At 46.3% G+C, this 21547-nt stretch overlaps 2 protein-coding genes across 5 annotated transcripts in view; both read right to left on the bottom strand.

Annotated features, from left to right (window-relative positions):
• Positions 1 to 164: 164 nt before the first annotated feature.
• Positions 165 to 2184, bottom strand: LOC135521776 (lens epithelial cell protein LEP503-like). Its single transcript, XM_064947500.1, has one exon. It carries the CDS (start codon positions 1021 to 1023, stop codon positions 832 to 834), a length of 192 nt encoding a protein of 63 aa, XP_064803572.1. The 5' UTR covers positions 1024 to 2184; the 3' UTR covers positions 165 to 831.
• A 207-nt stretch (positions 2185 to 2391) lies between these two features.
• LOC135521774 (SHC-transforming protein 1-like) overlaps positions 2392 to 21547 on the bottom strand; it is a 28093-nt gene continuing 8937 nt past the window's right edge. For 2 of the 4 annotated variants that reach the window (XM_064947498.1, XM_064947499.1), the window contains 12 exons: positions 15108 to 15272; positions 14718 to 14788; positions 13133 to 13196; positions 12312 to 12431; positions 11940 to 11993; positions 10693 to 10744; positions 9295 to 9421; positions 9035 to 9185; positions 8712 to 8769; positions 6388 to 6507; positions 5873 to 6117; positions 2392 to 5678 (listed from right to left, as the gene is read on the bottom strand). In XM_064947498.1, coding sequence (XP_064803570.1) covers positions 5550 to 5678; positions 5873 to 6117; positions 6388 to 6507; positions 8712 to 8769; positions 9035 to 9185; positions 9295 to 9421; positions 10693 to 10744; positions 11940 to 11993; positions 12312 to 12431; positions 13133 to 13196; positions 14718 to 14788; positions 15108 to 15272 — 1356 coding nt within the window. In that variant the 3' untranslated portion in view covers positions 2392 to 5549. Of the gene's footprint in view, positions 5679 to 5872; positions 6118 to 6387; positions 6508 to 8711; positions 8770 to 9034; positions 9186 to 9294; positions 9422 to 10692; positions 10745 to 11939; positions 11994 to 12311; positions 12432 to 13132; positions 13197 to 14717; positions 14789 to 15107; positions 21051 to 21547 lie in introns of those variants that run through there. The other 2 variants (XM_064947497.1, XM_064947496.1) reach the window with 2 other exon arrangements.

Genomic DNA, 21547 nt, shown 5'->3' on the forward strand with positions numbered 1-21547 from the left:
ACACTCGCAGGTGATAAGAGTGGGTATGCAAAATATACCATACGCATTGCTTTTCCGATGTTGAGTGGTGCAACCTGACACTATGATAACATTGGCAGATGTCAGGTTCTACTTTTTTGTTTCTCACACACACACATTACCTGACTCTGGTTGGCACACACAAACAAAATCAGATATTGTTTATTCCTTGCATATTAAGACTGTACAGAAATTAATAAAACTTGGAATTAAATGTGACCTAAGCAGCATCAAAAGCCATGTCCATTGCCTCACAGGTTTGGTTTCTCCACAGGTCTAGGATCAGCTGATTGGTGTTAATAATAAGACGACGCTTCACACACACACTGCAGGTCTCCAGACCGACTGACTCAGGATCAGAGAATAACAGATCCTCTGATACACCAGGCAGCACATCAGTTTCCCAAGCCTCCAGACAGGAATACAGAACTGCATCATGGGCACTAAGAGGAGCAAATCCACACACCAGGGCCATATAGTACAACATGTAAACCATAACATACTACACAGTCCTACATACTTGGTAGAATATTTTACAGGTAACATGTACCGTAGCTGAAAGGAAATTATGTTGTCAGTAAACAGTTCGACTCCAAAGTAGAAGACATTTGCCAAACTATGTACAATATCTACTGTATGTAATGACAAGACTCATACTTAAACAGAGTGTGAAGCGGTGTTTCTCTCCCCAGCTAAGATGTTAAACACAGAGGAGAAAGAGTGAAAAGGAGGAAGAGAGAAACACATCCAGAGACAAGCAGGAAAGAGAACCTCACCCTCGTGCCTCTCTCCCTCTCGTAGTGTCTCAGTCAGTCAGTCCAGTATCTCCTTGATGCACCAGCAGCAGAGTACGAAGTAGAGGCACTCCTTGAGGGACTGGATGAAGCCGTAGGCAATGTTCCCACCAAGGAAGTTCTTCCCTCTGCCTAGGCCCATGGCCATGTCACGCAGGTTCTGCCCGAGGGAGGAGGGCATTGCCTGGGGGAGAGGACGCTGGGGGTGCATGGCTCTGTGGCACTGCTCCACACGGAGGACAGGAGGAAGAAATGATAGAAATGGGAGATGAGAGGAATAGGGGTCAGGTCAATCCCAGAGGAGTAGAGGAGGAAAGGAAGAGGAGAAGACCAGGGTTTGACTGGGTGTGAGTGGACAGAGAGCTCCTCCTATAGTGACATCAACACTACCAACACCAGGGGGTGTTCTCTCAGCTCCTGATCTTTCTCTATTCTATTCTTCTATACTCTGGAACACAGACACACCAGTCACCCCTGGTTATGAAACATTCTGTTCACTGGCTCTGGGTGTGTTCTGCACCCCACCACCCCTCTCTCTCTCCCTCCCTCCAGCTCTCTCAGCATCTCTAGAGTTCTTGCCAGTCTGGAACAGTCTCTCCCTATGTAAAGCATAATCTATCCACCACACCTACGGTACACCCCTCAGGATAGTTCCAGTATCACCTGCTCAATGCAGCTCTACTGTAAAAGCGCACAATATGCCTCCTCTCTTTGTCCAGGACTGTGTGACAGTCTATTGTTTCTCTCTTCTGGTAATCTGTGTTTTGTGTTCTGAACAGGTTGAAATAAGTAAGCCCCACTATTCTGATTTCTATATTGTTGGATGACTGCGTGGTGGTCATCGTCCAGGTTGAAATGATTCTGTGAATGACAGCAATATAGAACATTTTCTGACATGGACACTGCACCAATGCACATTCTCTAACCCCAGACGCTACTGTACACCTTGGCACTTAATGTAGATGTACAACTAGCCTCTACCTCCCCCTGCGGTAACTCAACTAGCCTCGTCCTCCCCCTGCAGAAACTCAACTAGCCTCTACCTCCCCCTGCGGCAACTCAACTAGCCTCTACCTCCCCCTGCGGCAACTCAACTAGCCTCTACCTCCCCCTGCGGCAACTCAACTAGCCTCTACCTCCCCCTGCGGCAACTCAACTAGCCTCTACCTCCCCCTGCGGTAACTCAACTAGCCTCGTCCACCCCCTGCGGCAACTCAACTAGCCTCTACCTCCCCCTGCGGCAACTCAACTAACCTCGTTCTCCCCCTGCGGCAACTCAACTAGTCTCGTCCTCCCCCTGTGGCAACTCAACAAGCCTCGTTCTCCCTGTGGTAACTCAAGTAACTTCTTCCTGCCCGATCCTGTCGCTTTCCTTGTCCTCTCATAATCTCCTTGGTCGTCTCCTCGAAGTGTAGAACTTCAATTAAAACAATATATAGTCTTCACCTGTATTTAGCAGAATAAATAAGGGCATATGTTCTATTTAATAGTTATGAATCAACATTTAAGAAAACACATCACAGGAGACCAAATAGTAAATCCAGAAACTGCATTTTAAAGCCAAACTCACCAAGAAAGATTCATGATATATGCATTTATATGCAATCTGTGATTTCAGATACAGGTGTAAACAGATGTATTTCCCCCCCAAAAGAACAAGAGTATTACAACAGTACTGTAAAAAGTAAAACATTAAATCAATATTTGTGAAGGCTAATTGAAAATAACCCTTTGGCTTTCAAAACTCAAATTAAAAAGTACATCAAAACAACAATATAGAAACTTTAAAAATGATTTCCATGCAACAAAGGCAACTGTGATGAACAATGACAACGCTAGAATGCTTCACAAATTATGTAGAGGATAGATGATTCCTTTTACACACACATCTTGGGGCTTGTATACTTGTTTTCTTGTTGCCTATCCAGGACCTATAGTCACAAACAGTCTGTGTCTAACACAGCTGTCCCTCCTGTGTGTTTGTGACAGAATGAAGCAAAGACCTCACACACAGAGCACAAGTGCCACCATGTAAGAACTACACAACCCCCTACACTCCCAACCATAAACTCTGATCATCCACACATCCTCTCTCACAACACACACACAAGCACGATGAGAAAGATGAAAACAATTACCTGTCCAGGCTCAAAGAGCCCTTTCTCATGACTAGAGTTGCAAAATTCAGATAACTTTCCCCATATTCCCCGGTTTTCCTGAAATCCTGGTTAAAATAATCCTAGAATTACACGAGCGAATAAGCAGGAATTCCGTGAATCATTACATTACATTACATTTAAGTCATTTAGCAGACGCTCCTCCCTCCAACCAAGATTTCTGGAAAACCACAGGATTTTGCAACCCTACTGATGAGAAATATTTTGTACAGCAGGTGGCAGATCCCAGTTTACTCTTCACTTCCACATTTACAGTTTGGTTTCAGCCTCCCTCAAAAACCTGGACATGGTTTATTGGCTAGAATCAAAATTAATTGGATTCAGAGAGAAAAGTATTCTGTGGGTATTACATGTGAAATACAGTATCTGGTTCTGTCCCACCCATGTTATTAATAACATCTAAACAATAAAGACTTTCATTTCAGAACCAAGAACTCAAACCGACCAATCAGATCTGATGTTATTTACAGGTGGAGTGGAAATCCCTCCAATGAGAGCTGCGACATCAACCAACCGTGACAACAACAAGTGACAACAGGAAGTTAGAATGAATGTGCAATAGAGGAGCGGATTGGCATCACTGGACCTGGGTGGTGAGAGTCAGTGTCCTTTTTGCAGTCTTTGATGGACTGAGAGACCATGTGACAGGATCCAACGGTCCACTACATTTGGATTAAGTACATCAACTGACTGTACAATAAGCACAGTACATTAGGTGACAAACTGCACTGGAGTGAGGTGACTGCATCGAACAAACAAGGCACGAGTAAAAGATACAAAAAATATCATGAAGAGAAGGAGGGAGAGGATGATTCCTCCACGTTCTCTCCCTCTACCATCTTCTAATTCCAAGGAAAACAACACGTCAAAGTCCAACGTCTGACCAACGTTCGCCAAACTCCCAGATTTCGTTGTGAACAGTGCTGATAACAGTTTTCCCTGCAGTGAGCTGAGAAGAAACATCACACAATAATGCTAATGCTAACGCTAAACGCTAATCTCCTGACCAAGTGTTGCAGCACATTTGGAGAGGAGATAAATTCATTGCTTTGAATGCTCTGGACCGAACACTTTCGGCATTAAACACACTTCATCCAGTATGCCCCCCAACCTCTCCACCCCCCACTCGTCCAGACAGAGACATGGCCATAGATTGTCAAGGCAAACAGTTATTAACAACAAATCCATTGAAAAGCAAGAAAATATTGGCTTTAATACGAACTACGATTCCAACACAGCACCAATGAAATTGTGACAGCAGCATTTGGGTTGACTGTGACATCGTCGTAGAATTGGTTTTGAACTCTTTCAGATGACATCGTGTCTAGGTCTGATGACATCTCTAGATGTGGAACCTCCCCCCGGCCTCCTGCCCCTTCCCAGTCTTCTCTCCATCCCTCTCTATGTAAACACACTATACTCCCAATGAAAGTACACGACAGATACAGACGAGCACACTGTATGTTGGTGTTGGAGTCATCTCCATGGTTTCTGCTGCCCCAGTCCAACCAAGTCCACTTTCTTTGTCATGATCAGAGCAGAAAGGTAAGACCAGTCCCATGCAGACAGAAAGGTAAGACCAGTCCCATGCAGACAGACAGGGAGACCAGTCCCATGCAGACAGACAGGGAGACCAGTCCCATGCAGACAGACAGGGAGACCAGTCCCATGCAGACAGACAGGCGGATGTCGGATGGGCATGAATCACATCCTTTTATCAAACTCCACCTTCGGAGGCTGGAAAGAAACCTTGTCCATATTTGGACAGACGGAGACAATGGTTGTTGGCATAGCAACCCCCTTTTTGCATACAGAGACGTCCTCCGTGACATCACCAGGTATCACTCAGGGGGTCAATGGTCAAAGATGAAAGGTATTTTAATGGGAGTGGCTTGAGGGTGAGTGAGGGCCCTGATTGGTGTGGACACAAAAATGTCTATGCATATTAACAGGAGGCCTGATCTCAGTCATGATTGGTTATTTATGTGTTCCACTGATATTTGATTGGCTGTTCCTGTGTTCCACTGATATTTGATTGGAGGATCCATGTCTGAGCTCTCTGATGAGTCCAATCATCAGACAAGTCTTTGGAGTGCTTCTGTGACGGTGAGAGAAACTGTTTCCTCTGCCATGTCTGGATCAAGACCTCTCCCCCCATCCCTTTCTCTACATTTCACTCCTCCCCTCCAAGGTGCATAGTCCTCCTTTACTATGATAGTATCATTCAGAAATGATACAATGGCATGATTGAATTAATAATGCTCTGTTTTTTACTAAATTGTATTCATTTCTGTCCCAATGAGAAGGAAAATAAAGTGCTCCTAGGTGTTACTCCCACGTTCTTTGGAGGGATGGAGGGAGTGGACCTCGATGACGGAAGGATAAACAGAAGGAGGGATCACGGAGGTAACAGTGAGTTGTCCAGGAGGAGAGAAGGGTGTGAGGAAAAGCAGAGAGCAAATGATTTTGGCAGAACGAGTTAGAGGTGTTTTTTTTTTGGCTTTCCTTAATGTTGTCAGCACTGCTTATGTGTGTAGTGTTTCTGAGAGTGTGTGTGTGTTCAGGCCCTGTGCTCCACTGGTTGTTGCAGACACACCTCACTGCCTGCTGATACGATGGGCAGTCTGTTGTCCATGTGGTAACTGATCAGGTGGCTCACACTCTCAAAGTGGTGGTCTTTGGTACGTACCTGAGTAGGACAACACACACACACACACACACACACACACACACACACACACACACACACACACACACACACACACACACACACACGAGAGAGAGAGATAGAGAGAGTCAACAAAACATATCACGTCACAGCTGATAAGTGGGAAGGCTTCGGGTGGCTCGCTCTAACTCAGACACCTCTCCCTCCCAACTCACCACTCCCTCTGGGTCGACCAGTAGTAGGTGTTTGGGCTGACCCCCCTGTTGTCCAGTCAGGACGTACTGTCCAGGGGTGGTGCCTGACTCTCGGACCAGGAAGTCTCCGTCACGGGTCAGCAGTCTCTCAGCCTGCCTGCGACTCAGGCTGCCGTGGAACCAGGCCTCGCACTGCAGCTGTTCCACCAGAGGGGGCGCCGTTGAGACCCCCAGACCTGATACACCCAGGGAATCATCAAATGGCTCTGAGAGGAGAAGGATAGAGGGCAGAGCGAGAGACGTTGTGAGACCATACGACCAGACCAGATTCATTCTTGATACATTCAGGATAACAATATTCTAATTTCCCCTATGTCCAAACCCAAATGAAAAAACAAATGACTTCTACTGTAGTGTAATTACTGCAATATAGCTGACAACCATTCTAATTAGTCTTATCTGTGACTGCTATAGACTGCAGGGCCAGTTGATGTATTGTACACAGACTCTAGCTGATAGGGCCAACTGGGACTCACTCATGTCGAACGCATCTCTGTGAGCATTGCCATTAGCTGCAGCTGTTGCGGGGCGGGGTTTATCCACATTGACGTATGAAGGGTCATCACACAGGTCCCGCCCTCCCTCCTTTGCTCCCACTGAAACAACCAATCAGAGGAGTTTATATAAAAATAAAAGTTTAATCACATAACTGTCTGTCAGTATCACCTGGGAGGTGTTCAGGGATGGGAAACATTTAGAGCAGAACAGATAAATAGAATATCTGTTCTGCGATGTCACAGATAGAAGAACCCAGATAATTCACAGGATGTATAAATCTGAGGCATTCGTTTAGAAATTCTTCTCACCAGCAGACATGGTGATGAGAGGAAGTCCAGTGGGAGGAGATGGAGTTAGATGAAACCTACTACAACTACTAAGGACATGGTGATAAGAGGAAGTCCAGTGGGAGGAGATGGAGTTAGATGAAACCTACTTCAACTACTAAGGACATGGTGATGAGAGGAAGTGCAGTGGGAGGAGATGGAGTTAGATGAAACCTACTTCAACTACTAAGGACATGGTGATGAGAGGAAGTCCAGTGGGAGGAGATGGAGTTAGATGAAAACTACTAAGGACATGGTGATAAGAGGAAGTCCAGTGGGAGGAGATGGAGTTAGATGAAACCTACTACAACTACTAAGGACATGGTGATGAGAGGAAGTGCAGTGGGAGGAGATGGAGTTAGATGAAACCTACTACAACTACTAAGGACATGGTGATGAGAGGAAGTCCAGTGGGAGGAGATGGAGTTAGATGAAACCTACTACAACTACTAAGGACATGGTGATGAGAGGAAGTGCAGTGGGAGGAGATGGAGTTAGATGAAACCTACTACAACTACTAAGGACATGGTGATAAGAGGAAGTCCAGTGGGAGGAGATGGAGTTAGATGAAACCTACTATAACTACTAAGGACATGGTGACCTCTAGTGGACAACCAGAGACTTACACAACCAGAGACTTTCTGTTTAACTATTCGTCACAGACGGATCGGGCGATTTCAGCAGAGCGAGTCGACAGACATAAAAGCATAAATATGTACATTGCATTTCTAAATCTGAATGAGCGGGTGTTAAATATCCATATTTACGATTAACGTATTATTCAACTGCATGTACGATAGTTGAATTCCTTTCTCTCCTTCTCCCGCTCTTTCTTTCCCCAGCCATTTCACTGTGTAACCAGCCGTCATATCGGGTTAGTCCACTAGGGACGTTTCATTGCATTATGTTAGTAAGCAACGTATAATCTATCCTGTGTGTGTTAACACACACTGTCCGAGAGCAACACACACTGTCCGAGAGCAACACACACTGTCCGAGAGCAACACACACTGTCCGAGAGCAACACACACTGTCCGAGAGCAACACACACTGTCCGAGAGCAACACACACTGTCTTAGAGCAACACACACTGTCCGAGAGCAACACACACTGTCCGAGAGCAACACACACTGTCCGAGAGCAACACACACTGTCCGAGAGCAACACACACTGTCCGAGAGCAACACACACTGTCCGAGAGCAACACACACTGTCCGAGAGCAACACACACTGTCCGAGAGCAACACACACTGTCCGAGAGCAACACACACTGTCCGAGAGCAACACACACTGTCCGAGAGCAACACACACTGTCCTAGAGCAACACACACTGTCTTAGAGCAACACACACTGTCTTAGAGCAACACACACTGTCTTAGAGCAACACACACTGTCTTAGAGCAACACACACTGTCCTAGAGCAACACACTGTCTTAGAGCAACACACACTGTCCGAGAGCAACACACACTGTCCGAGAGCAACACACACTGTCCGAGAGCAACACACACTGTCCGAGAGCAACACACACTGTCCGAGAGCAACACACACTGTCCGAGAGCAACACACACTGTCCTAGAGCAACACACACTGTCTTAGAGCAACACACACTGTCTTAGAGCAACACACACTGTCTTAGAGCAACACACACTGTCTTAGAGCAACACACACAGTCCTAGAGCAACACACTGTCTTAGAGCAACACACACTGTCCGAGAGCAACACACACTGTCCGAGAGCAACACACACTGTCCGAGAGCAACACACACTGTCCGAGAGCAACACACACTGTCCGAGAGCAACACACACTGTCCGAGAGCAACACACACTGTCCTAGAGCAACACACACAGGGTCAATCTGACTCATTTCCTCTCACTGTGTCCGTGTCATTCTCTCACTGCAAGTCATTGTATTGTGTCACCTCATATCCTTTAGCTGTGTGTGTGTGTGTGTGTGAGAGAGAGAGAGATTGCTCACTTGGTAGAGGGGGAAGCGGCTGCTTGTGAATATCATTCTGACCCGGCTGTCCATAGGGCTGAAAACACACACACCAGATGCAATAAAGATACAGATGGAAAAACATACATTACACTGACCAACTGATGACATACACACACTGTGAGGTGAATAAGGAGAGCGCCAGAAAGAGTGGAAGACTAAGGCCTGCTGTGATATGAGAGTGAGACTTGGTCAGATGATTAGCCTACATACTGAACTGCCCTCTCTCCCCTGGAGCTGCAGTCTGGATTCAATACAATGGACTAACAATTACTTGATGTGTGTGTTTGTATATATCTCACCAGCGTAGCCCCAGGGCGGGCCCTCATGTCCACCAGTCCACCAGGAGGAGGTTGTTTCCCGGGGAAGTTATTATAGTACGGAACATCTGCAGGGGGCGGTGCTCCCTCATCTTCCTCTTCCTCCCACGCTGAGCCGTCAAATGGAGCCATCCTGAGAAAGGGGAGAGGAGTCAGAACTCAGGAGTGAGACACACACACACACACACACACACACACACACACACACACACACACACACACACACACACACACACACACACCTGTCATGGGGGGTGACCAGTTTGGGGGGGTTCTTCAGGTACTGTTTGAAGCGTAGTTCGAAGGCCTGCCCTATCGTACTGATGACTTCCTGGGCCAAGCCCTCCGAACACTCCAGGATATGACACGCTGGACAGAAAGGAAGCAGAGAGGAGGGTAAACAACAGAGGTAAGGAAACAGAATATTGGCACTGCCTCACTGTCCAAAGAAAGGTACTGAACAGGGATTTGATGTGCTGCTGGATAAATATATTGAGTTGATTTCATTTTTACAGGGACAGTGCACATTAATCAACGTTTCAGTAAAAGTGCCAGTTTTAGCCAGCCAGCTAATTTTCAACTGCAGTCCCTGGGCAGGTTATTAAAAACAATTACAATATAGACAATCAATGAGCAGTGAGCACACGCAGAATTATATAGGACAAGCAACACATAGCATGCAGACAAAGCAATAGCACAAAAAGCAACAAAACAAAATACATAAAAGCAACAAAGTGGAGTGATGACATTGATGTAAGGTACTGAACAAGGACTGGATGTGCTGCTGGATAAATCTATTGGAGGGATGACATTGATGTAAGGTAGTGAACAAGGACTGGATGTGTTGCTGGATAAATCTATTGGAGGGATGACATTGATGTAAGGTAGTGAACAAGGACTGGATGTGCTGCTGGATAAATCTATTGGAGGGATGACATTGATGTAAGGTACTGAACAAGGACTGGATGTGCTGCTGGATAAATCTATTGGAAGGATGACATTGATGTAAGGTAGTGAACAAGGACTGGATGTGCTGCTGGATAAATCTATTGGAGGGATGACAGTGATGTAAGGTAGTGAACAAGGACTGGATGTGCTGCTGGATAAATCTATTGGAGGGATGACATTGATGTAAAGTACTGAACAAGGACTGGATGTGCTGCTGGATAAATTTACTGGAGGGATGACATTGATGTAAGGTACTGAACAAGGACTGGATGTGCTGCTGGATAAATCTATTGGAGGGATGACATTGATGTAAGCTACTGAACAAAGACTGGATGTGCTGCTGGATAAATCTATTGGAGGGATGACATTGACGTAAGCTACTGAACAAGGACTGGATGTGCTGCTGGATAAATCTACTGGAGGGATGACATTGATGTAAGGTACTGAACAAAGACTGGATGTGCTGCTGGATAAATCTACTGGGGGATGACATTGGTGTAAAGTACTGAACAAGGACTGGATGTGCTGCTGGATAAATCTATTGGAAGGATGACATTGATGTAAGGTAGTGAACAAGGACTGGATGTGCTGCTGGATAAATCTATTGGAGGGATGACATTGATGTAAAGTACTGAACAAGGACTGGATGTGCTGCTGGATAAATCTATTGGAGGGATGAAATTGAGTCTCACCTCTCTGGTTGACTGGGTCTTTGGCCACGTATGCTACATACTCTGCTGTGTCCTGAGGGAGAGAAAAGAGAAGAGGGGGATGGGGAGGAGGAAGAGAGGGTGGGAGGGAGGGGTAAATGAGAGGGAATATGGAGAGGAGGGTGAGGAGAAAGGGGAGTCAGAAGAGCTATTAACACACAATGATGTAGAGAGGAGGAAGAGCTATTAACACACAATGATGTAGAGAGGAGGAAGAGCTATTAACACACAATGATCTAGAGAGGAGGAAGAGCTATTAACACACAATGATCTAGAGAGGAGGAAGAGCTATTAACACACAATGATCTAGAGAGGAGGAAGAGCTATTAACACACAATGATCTAGAGAGGAGGAAGAGCTATTAACACACAATGATCTAGAGAGGAGGAAGAGCTACCTGGATAAGAGCGTCTGCTAAATGACTTAAATGTAAATGTAATGATCTAGAGAGGAGGAAGAGCTATTAACACACAATGATGTAGAGAGGAGGAAGAGCTATTAACACACAATGATCTAGAGGAGGAAGAGCTATTGACACACAATGATGTAGAGAGGAGGAAGAGCTATTGACACACAATGATGTAGAGAGGAGGAAGAGCTATTAACACACAATGATGTAGAGAGGAGGAAGAGCTATTAACACACAATGATGTAGAGAGGAGGAAGAGCTATTAACACACAATGATGTAGAGAGGAGGAAGAGCTATTGACACACAATGATGTAGAGAGGAGGAAGAGCTATTAACACACAATGATCTAGAGAGGAGGAAGAGCTATTAACACACAATGATCTAGAGAGGAGGAAGAGCTATTAACACACAATGATCTAGAGAGGAGGAAGAGCTATTAACACACAATGATCTAGAGGAGGAAGAGCTATTAACACACAATGATCTAGAGAGGAGGAAGAGCTATTAACACACAATGAAGCAGGGAGAGAGAGAGGCATTGAGGAGTAGTTGGACAGAGTGAAGCAGGGTGAGAGAGAGAGGCATAGAGGAGTAGATGGACAGAGTGAAGCAGGGTGAGAGAGAGAGGCATAGAGGATTAGATGGATGGACAGAGTGAAGCAGGGAGAGAGAGGCATAGAGGAGTAGATGGATGGACAGAGTGAAGCAGGGAGAGAGAGGCATAGAAGAGTAGATGGGTGGGCAGAGGCAGAGCAATGAATAGAGTGGGGATAGAGGATGGATAGTGAGGTGAGTGAGGGAGAGGGCTGTATGACTCACTGGGTCTCCTCCAGAAGCGAAAGAGATGGACTGCATGTGATGATTTGCAATTATCTGTGAAAAGAGAAAGAGAGAGAGAAGAGAAAGAAAGAAAAAGAGAGAGATATGTTATCATGATAAAGAGTTGAGTTGTAGAGGTGGAGAGAGAGAGAGAGAGAGAGAGAGAGAGAGAGAGAGAGAGAGAGATCATGTCTCTCCATTCAGCAGTATGGGTTGGTTCCATTGACCGTTAGATATAGTGTATACTAAATACCTAACTGACTGGATGATGTAATTAACACCATGTAACAGTCTGTAATAACAAACCCAGATAAATCAATAACAACAAACACTCATTCAGGATCCATGCCCGAATGTGCTTGTGTGTGTCACCTGTTTGCAGTCGGAGGCCAGCAGGTTGAGGCTGCTGGTAGAGACCGTCAGGCTGATGGTCATCCCAGCAAACTGCAGGTTACGTTTCCCCAGAATGGACGTCATACAGCGAGACGACGGCTGGAGGGGGAGGGGAGGGACATTCATGTTAAACAGAAGGCCAACAGGGAAAGGAAGATTTCACCAATAAGGAAGATGAAACAGAAGATATTCTAAAGGATAACAACAGAGCATTGTAAACATACTGTACAATATACAGAGAAGAATGTGTGTGTGTGAAGGCAATAGAGAGGGAGAAGCATGTCTGAGCCGTGTGTGTGTGTGTGTGTGTATATGTGTGTATATATAGAAGAACAGCTGCAGGCTGCAAGTGATCCTGTCCGACTCTGCTCTGTTCAATGGTTCATATGATCAACTGAAGCTTGTCAAGTCCCCCACAGTCTCCCACAGTCTCCCAGGGCCAGACATGCTTTAGCCAAACCAGTCTGTTGGGTATATAGCTGTTTTATGTAGTGTTAGGGTGGATGCTTTAAGTTTCACTGGAATGCCCCCAGAAAGACGGACTGGGCCCGGCCCAGTTGGAGTTGGCTTAGTCTCGGAACACACAACTTAGTCACAAGTCTCCCTCATACAAGGGGCAGTGTGTACATGTGTGAGAGAGACAGTGAGAGAGAAAGAGAGAGACAGAGGTAATTACCTGGAAGTACCACTGACCACAGAGTGGTCAATCCAGCTAAATCCAGATCCAACAACGCCCTGACCACGGCCCTCCACTTAACACATAAAGAAATAATACTCTGTGTGTGTGTATATTGGTGTACCTTTCTCTTGCGTTGGGCTCCTTTGGCTCCAGGCACTGCCTCACACACCACTGAGATAGCCTCTCTGAAACAACAACACGTGTGAGAATCTCTCTGTAACACACTTGTGCGGATTTCACACTGTGCAGCAGATTAGATGAAATCTGGCAACATGTGACAGACTTGATCATCCTGACAACCACACTCATCCTCACCATGGATACAAACATCACTATAGAAACCAGAAGGAAACCACCAGGATTCCAGAACATGCTAATTTAGAGGTTGTGAGGGCGGTAGGCACACACACACAATACTGTTAAACCTATACAGTCCTTTCAGATTGGCCAACACAGAATGGGTAGCGGCTCGGGACCAAAATAGAACAGGGCAAAAAAGAGAACTGGGGGATATGAACTGGAGATAAATAATGCATTTGTATGTATAAAGGAGGTAGCTAGTAAGAGTACATTTTGTGATTTGCAATGTTTTGAACCAGAGCCCTATATACAGCACTTAGCTCTAACTACATGGCTCTGTTTTGAACCAGAGCCCTATACAGCACTTAGCTCTAACTACATGGCTCTGTTTTGAACCAGAGCCCTATACAACACTTAGCTCTAACTACATGGCTCTGTTTTGTACCAGAGCCCTATACAACACTTAGCTCTAACTACATGGCTCTGTTTTGTACCAGAGCCCTATACAACACTTAGCTCTAACTACATGGCTCTGTTTTGAACCAGAGCCCTATACAACACTTAGCTCTAACTACATGGCTCTGTTTTGTACCAGAGCCCTATACAACACTTAGCTCTAACTACATGGCTCTGTTTTGTACCAGAGCCCTATACAACACTTAGCTCTAACTACATGGCTCTGTTTTGTACCAGAGCCCTATACAACACTTAGCTCTAACTACATGGCTCTGTTTTGTACCAGAGCCCTATACAACACTTAGCTCTAACTACATGGCTCTGTTTTGTACCAGAGCCCTATACAACACTTAGCTCTAACTACATGGCTCTGTTTTGTACCAGAGCCCTATACAACACTTAGCTCTAACTACATGGCTCTGTTTTGTACCAGAGCCCTATACAACACTTAGCTCTAACTACATGGCTCTGTTTTGTACCAGAGCCCTATACAACACTTAGCTCTAACTACATGGCTCTGTTTTGTACTACCTAACCACAGTACATCTGCGTGCAGTAACTTGATCATTAGCCTTAAACAACAGCTTAAACGGTTAGTTCACCCAAATGACAAAATAACACATTGGTGTCCTTACCCTGTAAGCAGTCTAAGGACAAGGTATGACAGCAATCCATCCCTTGGTTTAGTTTTCCTGGCACTGTTTCCAAATGCTAACGTTTTAGCAATTGTTGCACAAATCCCATTCAAGTCATGGTACTGATATTAGCATTTTCCGCGCATCATGTTCAAATCATCTATAAGTGACTTTGTTGAGCTTCACAATACATTTGAGATACTTCCGGGGGATTTTGATTGTCATAATGTTTTATAGACTGCTTACAGGGTAACGAAACCAATATGGCATTTTGTAATTGGGTGAACTATCCCTTGAACAATTGGAGGTTCTCACCTGGTGACCTGAGTTCTGGTGTTGAAGTCCAGCGCCCTCATAGACTGTAGCACCTCCACACAGCCCATATACTACACAGGAAATAAAGAGGAGACGCATATGAACAGGGATGCCACTTCCTACAGCACTCCTCTCCACACAGCCTATACACTACACAGGAAACAGGAAAGGAACTCATATGAACTTGGATTCCATTTCCTCAAGAACACCCATATTGACCGGAGGGGCAGATGGAAACAGACAGACGGAAAGATGGACAGACAAGAGAATATATCATTTTGAGAGAGCAACAGAAAAATTGACAGATATGGACAGTTAAAGAAACATGCAAGTACTAGCCTATAGGCCTACATCCTACAAACTGAAAAACAGAGAACAACCAACTCTTACCCGTACTGAGTAGGCGACCCCAGTGGTGCTGACCACATGGTCTGAGTGTAGCCATCCTCTGGTGGGCTTGTTGACGAAGGAGCCGTGGCGTGTCCACTCATCTCCCCCCAGCTGCCCCCCCTCCACCCGCGCCCTCCTGGACGCCCCACCCAGCCGGTTCATATCCTGCAGAGGGGGGCGATGGGGGGGAGAGGGGGCTGTTAAACAGGGAGGGGGGTGAGGAGTGGGAGAGCTGGAACTGTTACCCCCTGAAGACCCCATGGGGGCTTGAGCCTGCTGAGGCCTGCTGGAGACCTTGAGGCCTGGGAGTAGAGTAGCAGAGACACCCAGGCGAAGGGCTCCCATCCTGGGGAAGAAGGAACAGAGCGTGGTGGGGCTGTTCTCAGCCCGGCAGGGGGAGGAAGGGGGGAGGATGGGGGTGAGAGAGGAGGAGGAGGAGAGGGAGGAGGGTAGCCCAGGAGGTGTGAGGGACAAAGGGTTGGAGTTGGTATCGTCATTCGAACTGAGAGATTCACTCCGGAAGTGAGTGTACTTAGTTTTAGGGACCAGCTCCATCATGGATCTGAGATGTTCGATGTTATTTCAGTGTTTCTCTAACAAGTCCACACACTCTGGTGTGATTCAGTCTAAACAACAACGGTGGTTCATTCTCTCCTTCTCTGTATTATCAGTCTCTCGCTCAAAAACACACTGGTCTTTCTTTCCCTCTCAGTGACCGTTGTCCATCCGTCCGCCCTGTTTTATATCCTCCCGTCATTGTCAGGCAGTGCAGCAGACACTGCGCAAGAAACACCTTCATCTACAAGACAGAGGAGAGCAGCAAGAGGAGCGATTGAAGATCAGAGGGGATCACTCTCTAAGAGTCTAACCCAGCACACTGATGGAGTGATACTCAGTTGTTTGGTGTCTTCGCTGTCAGTCTTACAACATGTTATCACTTTCAAACCACAGAAATGAATGCCACTTTCCAATAGACAGAATCAAAAAGGATTTTCTGAAAAATACTGTTTGAGCACATCAGCATGTCAACTAATGTAGCATGGCACTTAAGTCCCGTTGTTCATCTTTGAGCACCATGGAGATTCCACATACAACCTCAGAATGTGATTGTCTATAGACACAGACACTCAGGTGGTATGAGTTACTGCATCAAGAGGCCTACTCTCATGTGTCTGTGTGTGTTAGCATGTGTTGGAGTAGAAACCTACTCTTCTGCCTGTAAATGGCACAGTGTGTGAGTCTGTGGTGTGTGTGTGCGCGCGTTTCAGCGTGTCTGTCGGGGCAGTAGCTCACTAGCCTGTCTTGCCTGACACGGGCCCATAAAAACCCTATCAGCTGCCAACGAGTAGATCAGAAGGGACACACACATATAGGGCCGACACACACAGTGCTGATACGCACACACACTGCCAAGACACAGCAGTGACGGGTCGATACAACAGAGTAAGATTATCTGCAGAGCTTAATATAGCAAAGTTCTGTTAAGACCTGCTGATCTATGGCCAGACACCAATTCTGGCAGGGAAAATCTCTCTATCCCTCTTGCTTTTAATTTTTTTTTTTTATTCCTCTCTCTCTTTATCCATCTTTCTCTCCTGTGAGCAGCTTTGTTTCAGGTTCCAAGGCTGCTGGAGAATACTCCTAAGTAATTTAACTCTTCCCCTCCCTCTCTCTTTTCCCTTACTCCCTCGCTCTCTCTTCCTCACTCCCTCGCTCTCTTTTCCTCACTCCCTCGCTCTCTTTTCCTCACTCCCTCGCTCTCTTTTCCTCACTCCCTCGCTCTCTTTTCCTCACTCCCTCTCTCTCTTCCTCCAGATGGTCTCGTGTCCTCTCTGGATGGCCTTGGCCTTCTCCCTCTCTTTCTCCCCCTCTTCCTCTCTCTTCCTCCAGATCACCTCCTGGGCAGTCTCTCTCCCTCTCTCTGCGCTTCTCTCTCCCCTCAGCTTGTCCTCTCCTATCCTCTCCTGGAATCCCTCTCTCCTCCTCCACACTGTTTTCTGTGCCTCCCTCAGTAGCCGCTGCACTTCCTCCTTCTCTCGCTCCACCACTTCCTGCCTTCTCTTCCAAATGATCTCTCGCTCCCCCCCCCCCCCCTCCTCGTCTCCTTTCCCGTTCTCCAGACTGTCCTCTTAAACAGTCCCTCTACTTCAAAGATTGTCTGTCTCTCTCCACACTCACTCTAACTACAGCTAGAGTCTATACAATGCACATAACCTAGTAACAGACACCACTAGATAAGAAAAAGACCAGATGCTGGGCTTGTCCCTGACTGAAGTTTCTGATATGGCTAAAACCGTAGGTAGAGCTGTTCTAGAACATTGCTGCCCTGGTTAGAGTGGATACGTTCTGGAGCACCATAGCACCAGAAGTGCTAGAGTTGGAGAAGATGCCTCTTTCTGGTTACAGAAACAGTGACACACACAGTGATGATGTAACAAGAGAGAATGTAGGTCATTGGCTGATGACACCACCGGTGCGATTGTTTTGATGATAATGAGACCTGAATGGTACTGGAGGCTTGTTAGAGAACTCCCTCACCCAGTCATTACACTTAATTAAACCTCCCTCCCCTCTCTCTCTCTCCTTATGGATACCACAGAAACAGTCTTGTTTAAACAAGCCACGCCAATAGTCAGTTACCTGAGAGAAGCATGTGTATTTCTTGACACAGCACAGTACGATACAGTACTAGCCTAACTAGAAACACTGAGCTAACTACAGTCAGAACAATCTGTATAGTCCATCCAAAGAGAAAACTAAATTTGTCTTACATGAACAGTCTCCAGCCGCAAGACACAGCTCACAGGACTGAATAGTGGAGGTTGAACCTGGAATATAACTCCAGGGGCTTGTCAGCTCACAGGACTGAATAGTAGAGGTTGAACCTGGAATATAACTCCAGGGGCTTGTCAGCTCACAGGACTGAATAGTGGAGGTTGAACCTGGAATATAACTCCAGGGGCTTGTCAGCTCACATATCAGTGTTGTTTCCAGCACTTTATACATGTTCTAACCATTACTCAGCCAGGTTTGACCCACTGAGATAAAACTTTGTAACAGATTGACAATTTGGCACCAAGAGTTACACGATGATACCAGAGAAAGTTGACTTTCAACAACAAGCGCTAACGGCTAAAGCCCTGTATGTTTGGAAGCAGAGGGCTACCAGCTAGCCGTTTGATTTTGGCTGCCTAGCAACAGACATAGGGATGCTCGCTCGATCACGCCAGTCTAGCACCAGAGGGTCTGTCTACAGAGCCTGCCACAGCACTCGCTAGCTAACGTCTCCTCCCAGACAGAGAGCACCAGAACACATCAGGATACTGACTGGGATTAGCTATGAAGTGCTACGTAGGGGGTATGAAGAGCTATTAAGGTCTTATGACAGCCTACGGCAGGCTCTTAGCACAGCCTAACTGTCTTCGCATAACTACAAAAGTCTTCCATTATAGTCTATGCTCTAAATGTCTATTTGTCCTAGTGCTGTAGCACTACCAGTGAAAGGTCAATTAGTGGCTGTAGCCAACGTGTCCCGTGTGGCTCACCTGGTGGAGCATTAGGCTTGCAACGCCAGGGTTGTGGGTTCGATTCCTACAGGGGACCAGTACGAACAAGTATGCACTCACAACTCTAAGTCTCTCTGGAAAAGAGTGTCTACTAAATGACTAAAATATAAATGTCAACACAGATGAATGTATAGAGTTGCGTTCAATTGTGAAACGCTAGCAACAGACAGAACCAGTCGCTAACAGTGACAAGATGTCACAAACATAGCCAACGGGTCAGTTAGCAAACATAGGTTAACACTAGTAAATGCTAGTACAGCAGGTTTAACCCTCGCCCTGCCAGATGTTAGTGCACAGAATAAAACACAGTGTAGGTCAGATGTGTGCAGAGTACAGCGCCCTCTACCTGAAGAGATGTCCTGATTCTCCTACACACAGATAGAAAACACACACAAGTAGAGAAAGTCACCACTACACTAACACATAAACAACACACAGTTGATGAAACCAGTTAAGACTACACAGTTCCACAGCTGTACAAAGTGAATGATATGTCCACATACAGTATCAGTAGAATCATTGTAATCCAGATGACATCGGCTTGGTATACCACCTGTCCCGGTCAGGACACCAGTTAATATGGCAAATATGGCACAGCACAAAGCTAAAGAGGAGAACGAGAGATATACCTCTTGGCAAACCGGTAAGAACACTGCATCAAATTCATTCTCAACAGAGCCTACATTTACATAAATAGGTTAGAGGTTCTAGTCTGGACTGTTTCTCCTGGTTCTCACCACCCCACCAGTAGTCTGGACTGTTTCTCCTGGTTATCACCACCCCACCAGTAGTCTGGACTGTTTCTCCTGGTTATCACCACCCCACTAGTAGTCTGGACTGTTTCTCCTGGTTATCACCACCCCACTAGTAGTCTGGACTGTTTCTCCTGGTTATCACCACCCCACTAGTAGTCTGGACTGTTTCTCCTGGTTATCACCACCCCACCAGTTGTCTGGACTGTTTCTCCTGGTTATCACCACCCCACTAGTAGTCTGGACTGTTTCTCCTGGTTATCACCAGTTGTCTGGACTGTTTCTCCTGGTTATTACCAGTTGTCTGGACTGTTTCCCCTGGTTATCACCACCCCACCAATTGTCTGGACTGTTTCTCCTGGTTATCACCAGTCGTCTGGACTGTTTCTCCTGGTTATCACCACCCTAGACAGACCCGTATAGAAAGAACAGCACCGGTGTTTGAAAAAAGAGAAAAAGACTCAAAATAACTTTACATCTCAGTCTGTCTCCGACTAGGTGGATGCAAGTTGCCGTGGCAACAAACATTAAAAGAGAAGCCTGCTCAGGATCTATATTGAGAAATCCTGACGGCGGCAGAAACATCTCAGACAACGAGATAACAGACTGCTTCCACAAATCAGAGCCCAGGAGCAGCTAAGCAGAGCGGAGACTGACCCATTACGGTCTTTAACATCTAACTATAGAAACCACAGCCGGTCGGCCTGCCAGAGACTCCTGGAGGGATCAATACCACTCAGGAAATGATCAAAGTTTGGCCCACATCGCACCGGCCATAAAACCAAATCAATGTTGACATCCCAACCTGGCTGATTCCAGACTCTGGCTAGGACACATGGATTAACACAACATATATTGCTTCAGAGGATGAAATACTTTCATATATGATAGTCAATATTAATATCAATAAACTTTACTAATCACAATAGCTAACACTTTAGAAAAAAATTGCATAACAACAACCTGAATGTTTTCCTGTACAGTCCTAACTGTTAGGTAAGTAACGACAAAGGTGGTGATTGTATAATAATCTGCAGAGCAGGTTTTTTTCCACCTATAATTGTTTTGAGTTGTGAATAAATTCTTGAGAACTCTTCCTTTGCTTCAAGAGTGAATGAAAAATGTAAAACAATTGTTCCTTATTTTGGGTTAGACAGAGTAGAGGTGATTATCCGTAGCATGGTATTAACAGAGCTCCATATTCACATCAGAACCATATACATGTTTAAACACCCTCTCTCTCCTCTCTCCCACTCGTTTAAATCACTAAGTCATTGCCAGATCTCATATCCTCTCCATTTATCCTCTCCTCAGCTTGTCCTCCTCCTCTCTTCTCCGTCTCAGTTCAATGTGAAACAGCAGAATGGCAGGGCTGAACAACGGCACTCCTTCATTGTCTTCCTCTCCTCCTCTTGCTTCGCTCTCTCATTCCCCTTTGCTTTCCTTCCAGCTCTGTCTGAGGGAGAGACGAGCCCGCTGTCTATCCTCTCCTTCTCCCTCTGTCTGTCTGGGTGATGCCGCCTCTCTCTCGTGCTGCTGCTTTTTTCCTGTCTCATCCGCTCACCCCTCCTTCCCCTCTCTCGTTCCATTTCCCTCCCTCCCTCTCTCCTCCCACCCCCCCCTCCTACCCTTTCCCTCTCTCGTTCCATTTCCCTCCCTCCTTCCATTTCCCTCCCTCCCTCCTTCCCTTTCTCGTTCCATTTCCCTCCCCCTCTCTACTTCCATTTCCCTCCTTCCCCTCCCTCGTACCATTTCCCCCCTCCCTCCTTCCCGCTCTCGTTCCATTTCCCTCCCTTCCCCTCTCTCGTTCCATTTCCCTCCCTTCCCCTCCCTCGTTCCATTTCCCTCCCTTCCCCTCCCTCGTTCCATTTCCCTCCCTTCCCCTCCCTCGTTCCATTTCCCTCCCTTCCCTTTCTTTTTCCATTTCCCTCCCTCCTCCTCTCTCCTTCCATTTCCCTCCCTCCCTCTCTCGTTCCATTTCCCTCCCTCCTTCCATCTCTCGTTCCATTTCACTCCTTCCCCTCCCTCGTTCCATTTCCCTCCCTCCTTCCATCTCTCGTTCCATTTCCCTCCCTCCTTCCATCTCTCGTTCCATTTCCCTCCTTCCCCTCCCTCGTTCTAT

This window comes from Oncorhynchus masou, chromosome 30, assembly GCF_036934945.1.
Source record: "Oncorhynchus masou masou isolate Uvic2021 chromosome 30, UVic_Omas_1.1, whole genome shotgun sequence".
Lineage (NCBI taxonomy): Eukaryota > Metazoa > Chordata > Actinopteri > Salmoniformes > Salmonidae > Oncorhynchus > Oncorhynchus masou.